General features: G+C 49.0%; 1 protein-coding gene across 6 annotated transcripts in view; it reads right to left on the bottom strand.

Annotated features, from left to right (window-relative positions):
- Positions 1 to 16,458, bottom strand: part of HK1 (hexokinase 1) — an 86,919-nt gene that overhangs the window by 25,240 nt on the left and 45,221 nt on the right. For all 6 annotated transcript variants that reach the window (XM_073793515.1, XM_033842149.2, XM_033842148.2 and 3 more), the window contains 5 exons: positions 15,233 to 15,381; positions 9,340 to 9,459; positions 6,837 to 6,932; positions 6,120 to 6,219; positions 5,823 to 6,006 (listed from right to left, as the gene is read on the bottom strand). In XM_073793515.1, the coding sequence (XP_073649616.1) occupies positions 5,823 to 6,006; positions 6,120 to 6,219; positions 6,837 to 6,932; positions 9,340 to 9,459; positions 15,233 to 15,381 (649 nt within the window). The remainder of the gene's footprint in view (positions 1 to 5,822; positions 6,007 to 6,119; positions 6,220 to 6,836; positions 6,933 to 9,339; positions 9,460 to 15,232; positions 15,382 to 16,458) is intronic.

The following is a 16,458-nucleotide window of genomic DNA, read 5'->3' on the forward strand; positions in this document are numbered from 1 at the left end:
GGAGCCAGACTGCCTGGGCTTAAGCCCAGCCCTGACACTTACTGTGTTACTTACCTCTCTGGGCCTCAGTTTCTTTACCTGTTTAATGGGCCTCGTGGCAGGGCCTACCCTTAAGGTTGTTGTATGGAGGAGAGGGATTGAAATAGGTAAAGTGCTACGGTGCCTGATAATGAGTGCTGTGACCCTGGCTCTGTGTTTCATACTTAACTAAGCACCTTATATGTAGGATTAACTTATTTCATCCTCATTACAACCCTATGAGGTAGACATTATCATTATCCCCATTCCACAGATAAGAAAGCTGAGGCATAGTAGGATGAATTGGGAGATTGGGATTGACACATATATACATTAATATGTATAAAACAGATAACTAATAAGAACCTGCTGTATAAAAAGATAAATACAATTCAAAAAAAAAGTATTCATAACATGTTTACAGAAAATTAAAAAAAAAGAAAACTGAGGGGGCTTCCCTGGTGGTGCAGTGGTTGAGAGTCCGCCTGCCGATGCAGGGGGCACGGGTTTGTGCCCCGGTCCGGGAAGATCCCACATGCCGCAGAGCGGCTGGGCCCGTGAGCCACGGCCACTAAGCCTGCGCGTCCGGAGCCTGTGCTCCACAACGGGGAGGCCACAACAGCGAGAGGCCCGCGTACCGCAAAAAAAAAAGAAAACTGAGGCATAGAGAGGCCCATCGTCACAGGGCTGATAAGTGGCAAATCCACATTTTTAATCCAGTTAAATCCAGCCCCAGATTCTATGCTCTAATCACTGTGCTGTTCTGCCTATCTCATAGACAGTATCATTAATTGTTACCTGTATTACTATTGCGCTAGCAGCCACTAGCCCAACCCCTAGCCCAGTCTGTGCTTGTCCACCTCCAGCTCACTTCCTCTAGGTAGTCTGCCCCCCTGTTGGGCAAGTATGACAATAGGAAGGTTCTTCCCCCTTCAGATGAACAAAAATCAGCGTCCTTGCCTGACACCCCTCTACCCACTGCTTTTTGCTCTGCCATCTGGAGACACTCAGAATGATCTGCTCCCCTTTCTACACGATGGTCTCTTAGACACATAGATACTACCATCCCCCTTTCCAGATAAAGGAAGCCCGAGGCCAGGAGCCTGTCCTTTCTCAGTCCCCAGAGTCCCTGTCAGAGCAGCAGAATGAGGAAACAGCACTTCTCATGAGCCTCCAGTGAAACCAAGCAAGTCGTGATCTGCTTCTCAGCAGTCAGGTGCCTACAACCACAGGCCGGTGGGCAGCACCACGGTGTTGCAACCGCACTGCCTGCTGGTGGGCACAGGCCTGGGGGAGACTGGGAAGGTGGGGGGGGACCATATTCAGACAGGAGAGCAAGGATTGGCATGCCGATCAGGAGTTCCCTTGGCAGCCAGGGTCTGCCCCGACAGGCAGCGCAGGGACAGAGAAGGAGGGTGAGGTCTGTGGCCACCTAATGAGGATTAGAGCTGCTGAGAGATTCCATGCAGCAGGCAGAGCCACAGTAAGTAAGCAGGTGTTTGGGGGATGACTTGAAAAGAAGTGGCGTTACTCCACCACCATTCAGGCCAAAGAATTTTCCAGACCAAACCTTCCTGCTGTTATGATCACTGCTACTGCTGTTTTGTGGGGTGGTGTCTCCTTTGTTTCGAAAGATGTGAGAAGGAATCACAGGGAAATGGGATTCAGAATTCCAGACAAAACAGAGAAAAAGAGCCAGAGGCCCAAGAAGACAGGAAGAGGAGACAGGGAATTTAAAACGAAAGAAGGTAGGGCTGACATCTACCATAGGAGATAGGTATGGGACCAAAACAACAAAGGCCCAGGATGGAGGGCGACAGGGAGGAAGGCCATGTCTGATCCCTTTTAGAGAGAGACCTTCTAGCTTGGGGGCTAGGGTGGGGTTCCTGAATACTCAGGGCCGTTCCCCCCGTGGTCCTAAAGCAGCAATCACCAATGAAGGTAGGAGCCACTGTGCCACTACCCCTCCTGTCAGCCATGTATGGTCAGTACTCAGTAAATGCAAACTTCAGTCAAAACAGATGAGGGGGTGCATAGTGGGCTAGAGCCCACCTGGGCGCAGAGCCTTTACAAAGAACTAACACACCTATGTTTTCAACCCCGGTTAAAAACTGGAATCACTTTTAGGCTCCTAAAGACAGGCCTCAGCCCAGGCCAAATGAATCAGAATTGGGAGGGAAGGTCTAGGGTGGGAGGATGCCTGGGCAACAGTATGCTTTTTAAAGGGCTCTATGTAATTCTTCTTTATTATTTTATTTTATTTTTATTTTTTTGGCCGCACCACGTGGCTTGTGGGATCTTAGTTCCACGACCAGGGATTGAACCTGGGGCCCCAGCAGTGAAAGCACAGAATCCTAACCACGGGACCACCAGGAAATTCCCGTTTTTAAAAAAAAATTTTTTTTTAATGTAATTCTAATGAAAAACATTCCTCTAGGGGACTTCCCTAGTGGTCCAGTGGTTAGGACTCCATGCTTCCACTGCAGGGGGGCATAGGTTCAATCCCTGGTCGGGGAACTAAGATCCTGCGTGCCATGTGGCACGGCCAAAAAAAAAAAAAAAAGAAAAGAAAAACATTTCTCTAAAAGGTTAATAGAATGAAAGCTCCATTAAAACGCATTGTATGTGTGTTTTGGTTTTCGTTCCTTTCAGTCTATTTTGTCACTTCCACATCCACAGTGCCTAGAGCAGAACCTTGAGGATAGTATGCCCTTGGTAAATATTTTTTAAATTAATGTCAAAGGCAGAGAAACAGATGTTGATATAGATTATTTGTTTGGGGGTTACCTTCCTATTTGAGCAGTGGTGCCATTGATCAAGATGGCTCAGGATAAACTATTTATGTAACAATAACTTGGTAATAGTTTGTCAATGCTTACCAGATACCAGGTATTGCTAAATGCTTTACATTCCTTATATGATTTGATCCCCAAACATCCATATGATATAATTGTATTATTTCTATTCATTTTAAAGATAAATGAACTGAGGCTTAAAGGGGCTAATTAATACATCAGATGCCAAAACTAAATGTATGATAGAAACAGAATCTGAACTTAGAGACTTACATAGACTTAATTACATAGACCAGGACCTAAGATATACTTGGGTTACAAAATAAATAAAGAAAATTATCATAAGAAGTAGAAAGCCTAAATACATAAAGAAGCATGTACTATAAGTTTTTAAAATGTTAAAAAATTAAAATAAAAAAATCTATTCCTGAAAAAAAAAAAAAGAAAGAAAAACATTCCTCTAGACCATCCTTGATGATTTTTGTTCATAAATGATGAGACGCCTCTTAGACATTCTGGAAGCTCACTATGAAAAACATGTACTTTCCAACAGGACAGAAAACCCCAAACTTAACCCAGATTAAACCTCAACAAAGAGCCTTGGGCCAGCTTTGCCCTATCCCCGTAGCCTAGTGCCTTAATTTCCCCATCAGTCAAATGAAGCAAACACCTTTCCCTTGGAAAACAAAAGGGCTTTGAAGAACTTGGCATTGCACAGAAGACATACGGAAGACCCCCAAAATCAGGCAGAAATCTAAGAGACCAGGTAAATTTACTTTGGCAAAACACTCTCTGGCCAATAGCCTAGTTCTAGGAATAGATGATACAACTCAAGCATCTGTCACCTCTTTGGAACTGTTCCTACCAAGACCTGACCTATGGTAATCAGTAAGCAGGGAAGCATATTGGAGATGGACTTTACCCCACCCTTCTTACTGTTTTATCCATTTACCTGTTTAGCCAGCCACCCATTTCCCAGTCACTCAGCCACATCTCTCATCCACCATCCATCTTCCACTCCCCCATCCATCCATCCACCCGTCCTTGCATCCATCCCCTATTCATACACCATTCCAAGAATGTTTATTGCAAGCCAACTGTGAGCCCAGTTCACAGTTCAGCCTGAGGATGTGGTTCAGCCCTTTAGAGAAATTTAGAACTACGTCAAAATGGAGGGCAGAGGGGCTTCTCTGTGGTGCAGTGGTTGAGAGTCCGCCTGCCGGTGCAGGGGACACGGGTTCGTGCCCCGGTCCGGGAAGATCCCACATGCCGCGGAGCGGCTGGGCCCGTGAGCCATGGCCGCTGAGCCTGCGCGTACGGAGCCTGTGCTCCACAACGGGAGAGGCCACAGCAGTGAGAGGCCCGCGTACCGCAAAAAAAAAAAAAAAAAAAAGGAGGGCAGAGAATCCAGGTTTCCACCCAAGCCATGTAGGATCCCTACACTGAGGCTAAGGAAACAGACAAGGGCCTGGGCCATATCTGCTCAGTTATCACAGGTAACTGCCCTACCTGCTCTGCTAAGAAGGGTGACTTCTGATTAAGTGATTGATAGTAACTACAGGTACGTAATTTCTTATCTGAAACCCCTGGGGTCATATGTGCTTGGGAACGTGGACATTTGAGGATTTTAGAGATGTAATATGTTACATATGCCACAGAGTACAGAGTAAACCCAGAGGGGCCTGAGGCAGTAGCATAATCAAGCATAGATCTCCACTGACATGTATAAGCAGGCACAGTAAATAGCTTCCTGTCAGCTGGGGTCAGGTTTTAGAATTGGAGGTTAGGTCAATAAATTGAGGGGCAAAACCTTTGGCTATCAGAGCTGGGGCTCTTCATTACCAAGGTGGTTGGTGCTTCAGCATGCAAAGCAGATATTCAACGCTGCGCCTAAGAACTCAGGATTCTCTCAGTGAGAGACCTCATTTATTCACTACCCCAACTCCCAGTGGAGGGGGGCTGGTCATTTATACAATTCCATTAACTCAGGCGGAAAGCCCAGTTGCCAGCCTGGGTAATAGGTAAAATAGGTTTCCAAAGGACAAATCAACTCCCTGACAGCGTCTCTCTGACATGGGATAAGGGCTGTTAAGCCAACAGGGTCAATGAACATCTCCCAGAGGGCTGACAGCATCCAACTCCAGGACAAGGCTGCTGGGAGGTTGATCAAAGAGAGCTGGCAGCACGCTAGCATCACAGAGAAATATGAGTGTGCACTTCAGGAAACAAGTAGCTCAAAGGAAGCAATGCCCACACCAGCCTGAATAATATCTCTCATACTTCTGTAACCAGAGTTCCCCAAGGCCAAAACCCACTTGCCCAAGAAGTCCGATGTGATGTTCTTTATCAGCTCTGACCCATCTGCCTATACGTGACATGGAAGAAGGTCTCACCAAGGTCTGCACGACTCACACGGCTCTCACCGACTCCTCTGCATGACAGGTGTTTGCGTGTGTGACTTCCCTCCCCAACGAGACCTTAAGTCCTAGAAGGGAAGGTGCTACTTTGTATCCCTGGAGCCTAGCACAGAGCTGGCACATCCTAAGAGTTCAAGAAATGTGTGCTGAATGAACGGATGGCCTCTCCCACCCTGAGCAGCAACCCTAGTGAGGACAGCATATGGAAACGCTTTTAAACCTTAGCTTTGTGCTAATGACTCTGTGCTTTTAATTTTCAAAATGTTTTACAAGGACACAATAACAGTGTAATTAAACAAAGAGAAAATCATTTAAAATATGCTCTTTGATCCCTGGTCGGGGAACTGAGACCCCACAACCCGCACCGTGTGGCCAAAAAAAATTAAAAAATAAAAATAAAATAAAATACGCTTTTAAAGCTGCAGACCTCACAGCTGTGTATCTCTCCAAAGAAGTGAGAGACAACACACACTTGATGGGCTTTTCCTTTTCTGATCACCTGGCTTCCTGCCCCTCTCACTTCCCACCCCAAATCTTCCGTTAAGTGTCCCCTAAGTCCTCTATATGACTAGTTAGAAAGGGTGGGACTCACAGCTGCTTCCCGGGGTTGAGTGAGCCCCGGTCAATCTCCCGGTCAAACTCGGTGCGGATGTCCTCCAGGGCCCCGTCGTCCCCGAAGGCCCCCCACTCGGTGTTGATGCACATCCTCCCTTCGTCGCCTTCCACCAGGTCGATGTGCCTCAGTTCCTCCATGTAGCACGCGTTGGTGCCCGTGCCTTGGAGAGAGAGACGAGATCAGAAGCTGTGACCTCACGAAGTCATGAGAGAGGAGGCGGTGCCGTCTGGAAACACCGGCTTCAGGAAGGGACGAGGACACGGTGGGCGTTACCAATGATCAGGCCGACTTCACACTGCTGGTCGTCGTAGCCACAGGTCATCATGGTCCCCACAGTGTCGTTCACCACAGCCACAACGTTGGCGTCATAGTCCTTGGGGGAGAAGAGGGGGTGTCACCGTCCACACACACGTGGAGCAGAGATCACAAGCTTCAACACAGCCTGGCGGGAGGGCTCCTATTTTCACAGCCGCCACTGCCCCCGTGGGCGGTGCTGCTTTCATTACTGCTGGCACTCAAATTCACTGGATTAGAGCGCAGTGGTCACGCTGTGGAGACGGCAAGGCGCCCTTCATTATCTGGCTTAAGATTCTTTTCAGAATGGACTTTACTCACAGAGCCACAGCCCTGTGCAAACCACCCCACTGCATCCATGTTCCTTCTGCACTTGATGCAACGCCGGCAGGCTGCACTCGACCATGCCAGCTCCCTGCACAGCTACCCTCCTGTTGGAAGGAGGCCATGCCCTGCCCAAGGGCTTGGCTCTTTGGGGTAGCACCTCGGACAGCTCTGCTTTGAACCAGCCCTGACCTTCCAGACCGTGAACTCTCACCACTCACCTGCCTGGGGCTTCAAGGACTGCCCTCCCCCACACCATGTGATGGCTCAGGCCATGCACTACTGTCCCCTGAAAGAGCCTTGGTCACACAGCCTTCTCCCCACACTCCCCCACCTCCGGGTAGTCAAGGCAAGTGGCCAGTGAGAAGTTACCCCGTGCTTTTTGATGGCTTTCTCAAGCAGCTTCACCACATCCGTTCCCTCCACTCCACTCGCTTTAAATCTCTTTGTCCAGGTGATCAGGATGGCCTGCAAAGGAGAGCAGATGGGGTTGGAAGAGGGCTGGGAGGCCCCCGGAACCCCCAGGGCCCTTGGGGGTCTGCTCAAGGACAGTGACAGAAGCGGAGGCCCAGAGGGGACAAGAGGTTCACTCCAGATCACACTGGGTAACAGAGCCAGACTCTGTCCCATCTCCTGTTTATCCATCCACACAATGGATTTCTCTGGGGGCTGCCATGGGGAAAAAACCTGCAGCTCATCCTCAAATACAGCCAGTGGCTGGCCAGTGCCGTGGTGTCACATGGCACACAAATCTAACTGATGTCAACTGCACAGCCAGACTTCATTTAAAAAGAGAACAAGAGAAATGCCGTTATTACCTGATCACCTTTCTGCGCTTTCAAACCAGACCTTGGTTTCCACAGCCCCAAGGAACTTTTGTCAGAGGCAAATTGGGAAGAGAAACAAAATGCTAGGATAATTTTTGGCTACTGAACTTCTAAGAGCCACGTCCTGAGATTAAAGGATAACACTGACTATGTATGATTCATGCCTCTTCCCCAAGTTTGGAACTTAACCGCCATTTGTAAGCGGTGACACTACAATTTATACAATATGATCCATCTCTGTGTGTATATTAATGGAGAAACATTAAGGACAGACATCCAATGGTTATTCACTTGGGAATGTAGAAGGGTAGGAATTTTTACCTTTTGCTTTACACCTTTATATTATTTCAATAGTTTTACATATTGCATCTGTATTTTTTTTTTTTTTTTTTTGCGGTACGCGGGCCTCTCACTGTTGTGGCCTCTCCCGTTGCGGAGCACAGGCTCCAGATGCACAGGCTCAGCGGCCATGGTTCACAGGCCCAGCTGCTCCGCGGCATGTGGGATCTTCCCGGACCGGGGCACGAACCCGTGTCCCCTGAATCGGCAGGTGGACTCTCAACCACTGCGCCACCAGGGAAGCCCTGTATTTTTTTTTTTAATCAAGGATACTAGAAAAGAAAAATAATTGTTCTACTTAACTTTTTCTCCGAATGGAGGAAGTCACTATAAATGCGGCAGGGTTGGGAGGGGCTGCAGTTCAGGCCCTGTAGCCTCCGGGGGGACACAGCGATGGGAAGCTTGTCCACACTGGGCTGCCCCGCGCTCTGAAAGCCACACAGCCTGCAGGATGCACCGGGAAGGGCGAGCAGCAGCCTGCAGCCGAGCCAGGCATTCCAAAAGCCCCTGGATACTCTGTTTTCTTCCCTTCAACCCTCAGGCCCCCAAAAGCCTCACAGAACATGGTATTGTGGAAAGAACGTGGGTTGGAAATCAGGAGATTTATCCTCTTCCCACCACTTCTGCCCATTTCCTTGTGGGCCGTTTCCCCAACTCCTCTGAGGCCCACTTTGCTCATCTGTGGAAAAAGGCAGCTGGTCTAGATTTGGACAACTTTGAAGGTCCCAGGCAGCCTTGAGGAGTGGGCAAAGGTCTCCAGATGGATAATTAGAGCCTGTGACCCACTGGCTTCCTGGCAGGCAGCATGCCCAGTTTAGGAAGCCCTCTCCGGATGGGAATCAAGGCTGGCAGGTGGGGGGCACACTTTTGACTCATTCTCTGCCAGGCACATCTGCCCTGCCCTGCGGGGCTCTTGTGCCCCTGAGGACGTTCCCTCTCCACTTCTGCAATGCCTCCTTCCCTGAAAGACTGCACCTCTGGGGGACAGGCCACGTCTGCGTGCATCTCTTTCCCAGGGCCTAGCCCAGCCCACACAAGGATGGCACTCGGGCCACAACCACTGATGAACAAGCAAACAGCCAGCATTGTCGCTTCCCAGGCCATCTCCCACCTCTCCTTGTGGGAGGAGGGGTGTCTCACCCTGTCTCTGCCCAGGGAGTGTGGCTATCAAGCCTCAGTTCTCAAAAGCAAGGGAAACTCGTACCAACAACAGGCCTTGTGAAAGGTCACTAAACCTACTTTGTTTTCCTTCACTTGCTTGAGTTTAAGAAATGGTCCCCTCGGGCTTCCCTGGTGGCGCAGCGGTTGAGAGTCCGCCTGCCGATGCAGGGGACGCGGGTTTGTGCCCCGGTCTGGGATGATCCCACATGCCACAGAGCGGCTGGGCCCATGAGCCATGGCCACTGAGCCTGTGCGTCCGGAGCCTGTGCTCCACAACAGGAGAGGCCACAACAGTGAGAGGCCCGTGTACCGCAGAAAAAAAAAAAAAAAAAAAAAAAAGATGTCTCCAAAAATACATATATAATTAAAGCAATTAAAACATAAACATGATTATCATGACCTTACATTAATTTCTACAAATATTTCTAAAAAATACAAGATACACAAGCCATCCTGTAAGCAAAAGGGGAAAGTAGTCAAGGGAAAGGGTTCATTAGCATTTCCCCTATGGGGCTTCTGTGGAGCATTATAATCCTAGAATGTCTTACCTCGTCTATTTTGGATTGCCGACAAGGGAAAGAAAACGTGAATCCCACAGGTAATTTCTTGTCCTTGATTTTTTTTTTCTCCATGAAGTCTCCCAGGCACTCAGCGACATGACCAAAAAGCTGGAGGAAGCGCAAGAGAGCAGTCAGGAGGGAGGAAGGGGACTTAGCATTTCAGGAAAAATGTGAACAATTCTCTGCCCCACACAGAGAGGAGCACGGCTACCCCAGCTGCCCATACCCAAGGCACCCAGTGGCCCTGCATGAAAAGCCATGCTGGGAACTTCCACTGCAGGGGGCACAGGTTCAATCCCTGGTGGGGGAACTAAGGTCCTGCATGCCTCACAGCACGGCCAAAAAAAAAAGAAAAGCCATGCTGTATGTGACTGGCAAAGAAGAGTCCCTTGAAAAGAGCCTGCTTCATGGGCCACCACGGCTTAGGAAGCCTTTTGAAGGCTTCACACAGAACTGGCCTCTCGGTGGTCACTAAGATGTATTATCTGGGTACTGAGGAAATGTGAAAATAAGAGAAAATCAGCTCATCCTCCATAACACACAGGCCATGGATCACCAGCAGCCACCCAGGTGGAGGGGTCGTTTGGCCCCTTCTCTGTATCTCTATCTTCCTCACTCTGTCAATTCCAGAAGCTCCGCAGAATACATATATACTCCTAGCCTCTAGCCCACTTGCGTGATTTCAGAATCTTCAGGTTAACAAATTTTTATTTTTACTCAAGTATAATATGCATGCAAAAAGGTGCAGACATCCTAAGTACAGGGTTCACTGGATTCTCACAAGCTGCACCCACCTGTGTCACCAGCACCCAGATGGAGAAACACAATGTTATCAGCACCCAGACACCCACCTCGTGCAGCCACTGTTGCTGCCACCCAACCCAAGGGCAATCGGCAGCCACTCTGACTTCCACCGCCCTCGATTAGTTTTGCCTGGTTGTCTACTACGTATAAATGGGACAACAGGGTGCACTCGTTGGTGTCTGCCTTCTTTTCCTCTACACTATGTGTGTGTCATCCACGTTGTGTGTTTCTGTAGATTGCTGATTCTCACTGCTGCACAGTATTCTATGGTGTGACTATACCACAATTTATTTAGTGGATTGCAATTTAAATTTGCCAGCTCCACAACATGTGGCCGGGATATGTATACATATCTTAGACTCCACTAGAAAGAACCCAGAACACTGTTTCCCTAGCCTCTGCGTGAATACTGTCAATGACGGGACGCTCACCACCTCTAAGGCAACCTATTAGATCTCTCCAATACCTCCCCTCTTCTCTAAAATGTATCCAGAACTGAATATAATATTTTATATGTGTTCTGACCAAGAGGAAAGCTTAGTTGAACTAAGAATCTCCCTTTCCCTTCTCTCTATACCTCTATTAATGTAACCAAAGCATATATATGCTCTTTCAGCAACCATGCCACAGTCCAGGTAACCTCTCTGGTTTTTTTTCACATGGCTGTCGTCTAACACAGACCACTAGACCTCCCTTGTATATGGGATTGACACAGCTAATGGAGCTTCTTTTTTTTGCAGTACGCGGGCCTCTCACTGTTGTGGTCTCTCCCGTTGCGGAGCACAGGCTCCGGACGCGCAGGCTTAGCGGCCATGGCTCACGGGCCTAGCCACTCCACGGCATGTGGGATCTTCCCGGACCGGGGCACGAACCCGTGTCCCCTGAATCGGCAGGTGGACTCTCAACCACTGCGCCACCAGGGAAGCCCTAATGGAGCTTCTTGAAGCCCAGAGAAGGCAGTGATGGCAGAGCCAAACCGCACGGTCACAGGAAGCAACCCCAGCCCACGTTCCCAGACAAGGTCATCTGCCTGAAGACTTTATTTGCAGGGTATCCTTTTTTCCCCCCATATTAAACTTATAGTTTTATTCAGGCTTGATTTTAACAAAAGTGTCAGGGAGAGAGCCCACAGTAAAGAGTGAAGCCCACGGCGGTACGCCTCTCCCAGATGCCAGAGGAGGGGGCAGGTCCCCTCCCCTCTCCTCTTCCCTCCGCATCTAAAGGGATTTGGGGAGAAACACAGGGGCGGGGGCTGGTCCCCAGTCTGTGTGGGTATGTTTCGGATAAAGGGCTATGGAGGAATAAGGGACCAGCCCAGGGAGGAGTGGGGGAAGGGCACAAGGACCACCTGCCAGAGTCCACAGCTTTCTGATTCCTACCTGAATTCAAAAACAAAACAAAACTAGACCACAGCAGCACCCACTCCTTCTCCCGGACCAGGGCTGTAGTTCAAAGGGAGAAGAGCAGGCCTCTTCACCGAGGCCATGGTTCACTCACTCCTGGCCAATCTGCCGGGGCTCCCTGACAGATTGAGGGGGTAGAGGAAACTAAAATAAAACGTCAGATAAATTGTATAGGAGGAGTCCAGCCAAGGGCCGGGCCAGAGCGGGGCCAGGCTGGGGGACGGGGGCCTCTGCAGCCTGGGGGATCACTGCCGCCCTCACAGCCACTGTGCAGGATCTCCTTGAGAGACCTATCCCCATCCTTCCCCAGGTGTCCTTGACCCAGCTCTAACAGTCTGACTTTCCTGCCAAGGTAAATGAAAAATTGTCAGTTTTGACTTGGGAGTCTCTGTCCCTGAGTCACTATTACTCAGGTCATGGCTACAGCGGCGACTGACTAAGGAGACACATGACCACCTTCCCCGGAGAAGCCCGGCTAAACTTTCTGCGACCTTCATTTCTGAGCGATATAAACCCATTACTAAGCCCATCAGCTCGCCCCACGTCATCTGCATTCAGAAGCTCCAGGCTCCCAGGCCCTCAAGAGAGCCCACTGGGCGGAAGGAAGGAAGGCAGGCTGTGGACAGGAAGAGGCAGGGAGAGCTCAGCCGCAGAAGTGGATTCACAGGGCAGGGGCGCTGGAAGCAGCCCCCCGCCCCCATTCAAGCCAAACACACCCACCCCTTAGTGCTCTGCTAAGAAAGAAATGTCCCCAACCCAGGGGCATTCCCCCAGGCTAACCCACGTCTGTGACCAGCCAGAAAGGGAAGTTACCCAGCCTCTCGGCACGCAAAATTTTAGTGTCTAAAAAACTTTTTTTTTCTTTCCTGACAACATGTATATTTATTTAATTTAAATAAATTTAAATTATTTATTTAGTATTCAAAATTCCCAAAACTAAATAAGTGATGTTTTAAGAAGGTTGCATTTATGCTTCTGAAATTATTAAAGCTTATAATTGCACTGAAACTTTCAAGATACCTTGTGTGTCTGTGTGTGTGTGTGTCCGCGCGCGCGCGTGTGTGTGTGTGTGTGTGTGTGTGTGTGCTTGTGTGAGAAAGAGAGAAAGAAGGATAAAGCAAATAGTTCATTGGGAAATCTGGATAAAGGGTATAAAAAGCTCTTTGTGCTTATCGTAAAGCTTTTCTGTAAGTTTAAAATTATTTTGAATAAAAGGTTTAAAAATCTAGCAAAAATTCCTGTACATTACAGAAGATGAGATCACAACCCCAAGAATTCAGCACAATTCACAGTCTGTAAGTATGAGTTGCTTCATGGGCAAAATGGGGCCCTTGGTTTACTAGAATATTCGATAGGTCTATAAGAGATCTCAGAAAAATGGACCACCAATATTTATTGCTAATCTCACACCAAACTTCTAGACAAGAGGTTACGGTTTCACCCCTATTTTTCAACTGCTAAGCTTCTCCCTCAATCACTTGGACCTTCCTCCTTACCCATAGCCCTCACATTTCCACACCATCAAACATTTTTAATAAAAATATAAATTAATTAATTAAAAACAAAGACAAAACCCAGTCTATGAGTGTCCCATGTTGCTAAAACTGTAACATCTGGAGCCAGACTGCCTGGGTTCAAATCCTAGCTCTATCGCTTATGTGCTGTGTGACCCAAGGGGCTGGTTACTTAACATCTAAGCCTCAACTTTCTCGTCTGTGAAATGGGAATAATAATACCTACCCCATAGGGTTGTTGTGATGATTAAATGAGTTAATCCAAATGAAGTGCTTAGATCAGTGACATACATAACAAGCTCTATGTAAGTTTTTGCTATGACAATATAACATTATCGTTATCATCATCATTATCATCACCATCTTTTCTCTGCAGACTGCTTGAAAGGGGCAGAGGAAGAAACAGCAGGAAACAAAGTGATCCTGGGGCTGGGAAGATGGGGACAGAGGCTGGGAGAGTCAAGGTCCCAGGGGCAGCAATAAGAAGAAAGTCACAGGACTTCCCTGGCGGCCAAGTGGTTAGGACTCCACGCTTCCACTGCAGGGGGCATGGGTTCGATCTCTGGTTGGGCAACTAAGATCCCATGTGCCCCAACGCAGCCAGAAAAAAAAAAAAGAAGAAGAAGAAAGTCACTGTGGAAGTGACACAGTAAGTGTGCACCTGAGGTGGGAGGCATCCCCTTAATTTATAAACCCTGCTCCTAAAAGGTTAGGCCAAAGCACACAGGAATGTCTGCAGCACAGGGTGTGAGTCCCAATGGTGAAGCAAGAGGCAGAGGTGGCTCGACCCAAAGACCATGGGGAACAGAGTGACAGGTCAGTACTTTTGGCAAATGGAGAGAGCAGGATGCCAACCAGAGGCTGCTGGCCACCTGCAAAAAGGAGCAACGCAGCAACCACTTGGCAGGACGAGGAGACCTACTTGCTGGCAGCCTTCATGCACACACTGTATGAATGAGCCAGTCTCTGAAGCCCAGTAATGGAGGGACAGGCAGGGGGACCTCCCGGCAGGTCCATCAGATGAGTGAGGCACTCTTTCAGCGGCTGACTGAAAAGTGGCCCATCTGTCCTAGGGACAGTGTCCCCTTCAGTGCTCACTGTGACATGGTCTGAAAAGCTCTGAACCCAACCCGCCAGCAGTAGGTTAAAGGCCAGGATTAGCCCTTTTCTCTAGTAGAAGGAAAAGGCAGAGAGCTTGCATCAGGTCCCACCCATGTTAATTTAGGAACAAAGTGGAGCCAAGAGAAGGCTCTGGGTCTCATCTCAAAGTCCAGCCCAGAACCAATAAGTTTTCTGGAGAACTTAGTCATGAACCTTGCCGTGAACACACCCTCCCTAAAGCAAATATTTGGCAAGCTCTGAATAAAACGTATCCTGACAACAGCCATGACTTGGGAGGCGAGCTTCAAATGGGAGTGGCCAGAACACCTGCAGGAGAAGGTGAGGAGTAGAACAGAACCCGGAAATGACTGAAAACCTGACTGGGGGCTGCCCACACCCTGATCACAGGGTCCTCAGTGAGCCTTCGGCCCATCACCCACCACGACCACATGGGGAAGCAGGGAGGGTGGACAGGCCCTTCTGAGCATGCCCACAGCCTCGACCAGCAAAGGAAGGCAGCGTCTCCATTGGCAGGGGTTACAAGTGTGAGAGGAAGGGACGGTGACTTTCCAGGCAAGGCCCTGCCCTCGGTGCTTTCTGGGCCAAGGACTCGTAGAAGACTATCAAATTGGGTAGCCAGGAGCCCTTTATAATAGCCCTGGGGCTGTGAGCTCAGATTCCTGCTGCCCCACTAGGTGACAGCCATAACCTATGAGGCCTGGGCCTTTGGTGAACTGGGTGAGGACAATGACTTGGAAGAAGGGTTTTCACCCAAGGGCTCTGCTACCCCTCTGCTGGGGAACCAACCCCTGGATCCTTAGGGAATGGATGCATTTATCTCCTCTTCGCACCCCTTACCTGAAAGTCCCAGCAGCCCCCCTCCCATCCACCAGTTTACGCACATGGTGGGGTCTCTTCAGGCAGTCACGCTCTTCCACCCAGGAGTCCTCCACTCGTGCCTATGATGGACTCCCAGTGCTTTGGGGTCTGGCTCCTGGAGGTACCCTGGGGCCTGATGCTTGGGCCACAGGGGCTGATCGGAAGGGAGCAGGGACCCACCTGGCTTCCACTGCCGTGCATGATGCTCTCCGGGGTGTCGTAAACCTCGGACTCCATATGAACGGTCTGTTTTTGCTCATGATTCACTTGCACCAGCAGAATTCGAAAGGAAGACCCGCCAAGATCCAGGGCAATGAAATCTCCCTTTTCTGTTTAGGGAGAAACAGTATCACATCAGATTCAAGCGCTCCGGGAACGTCTCATGCTCTGCCCGCTTCTCAACAGGGTCCAGCCCCACCGCGCTGTGCTTTCGGCCAGAAGAGTCATTCAGACCCCATAGGACCACTGCCCTGCCTGGAAGAGTGGAAGAGAAACCCTCTCCCAGCCGGGCGTCCCTAGACAGACGGCTTCACACAGTCCTGCTCACTCCTGACTATAGGAGAATGGAAGTATGGACTTAAGTACCAAGCCCTACCCATCTTTCTCTAATTTCTTACCCTTTTTCACAAATGGCTATGTTATCCATAAAGACAAAAACAGCATTTCAAGTCAGAGAAAACCCTACATCTGACGTCCATTCCATGCCTTGGTTTCCTTCCCCATCAGCTCAGACACCAATTCCAGCTAGTCCAGAGCTCCACTGATTCCCCAGGGGATTTTGTTTTTTAATTGTGGTAAAATATACATCACATAAAATTTTCCACCGCAACCATTTCTAAGTGTAGAGTTCACTGACACTAAATACATTCACAACGTTGTACAACCATCACCACCATTCCCAAAATTTCTCATCATCCTAAACAGAACCTCTATAACCATTGAGCATTAGCTCCCCATTTCCCCTATCCCTAGTCCCAGGCAACCACGATTCTACTTTCTATCTCTATGAATTTGCCTATTCTAGATATTTCATGTAAGCAGAATCATACAGTATTTGTCCTTTTGTATCTGGCTTACTTCACCTTGCATAGTCTCAAAGATTCATCCATGTTACAGCCTGTATCAGTCGTTCACTCCTTTTTGAGGCTGGATGATACTCCGTTGTATGTGTATCCATTCATCTGTTGCTGGACACCTGTGTTGTTTCCACCCGGGGGATGTTTTTAACAGAAGTCCCTCTTGGTCAGATAGGAGTAAACTGGCTTGATGTGGTTATATTCCTCAAGACCAATGTGTGCGGTGATTGGGGTGGACCTCAGTGGGACAGAGAAAGATGACGGGACCGTATGCCAAGACCACGATACAGCACCAACGGAGGAGGCCATGATGGGCAAGATTCCAAACCA

This window comes from Tursiops truncatus, chromosome 16, assembly GCF_011762595.2.
Source record: "Tursiops truncatus isolate mTurTru1 chromosome 16, mTurTru1.mat.Y, whole genome shotgun sequence".
Classification (NCBI taxonomy): Eukaryota; Metazoa; Chordata; class Mammalia; order Artiodactyla; family Delphinidae; genus Tursiops; species Tursiops truncatus.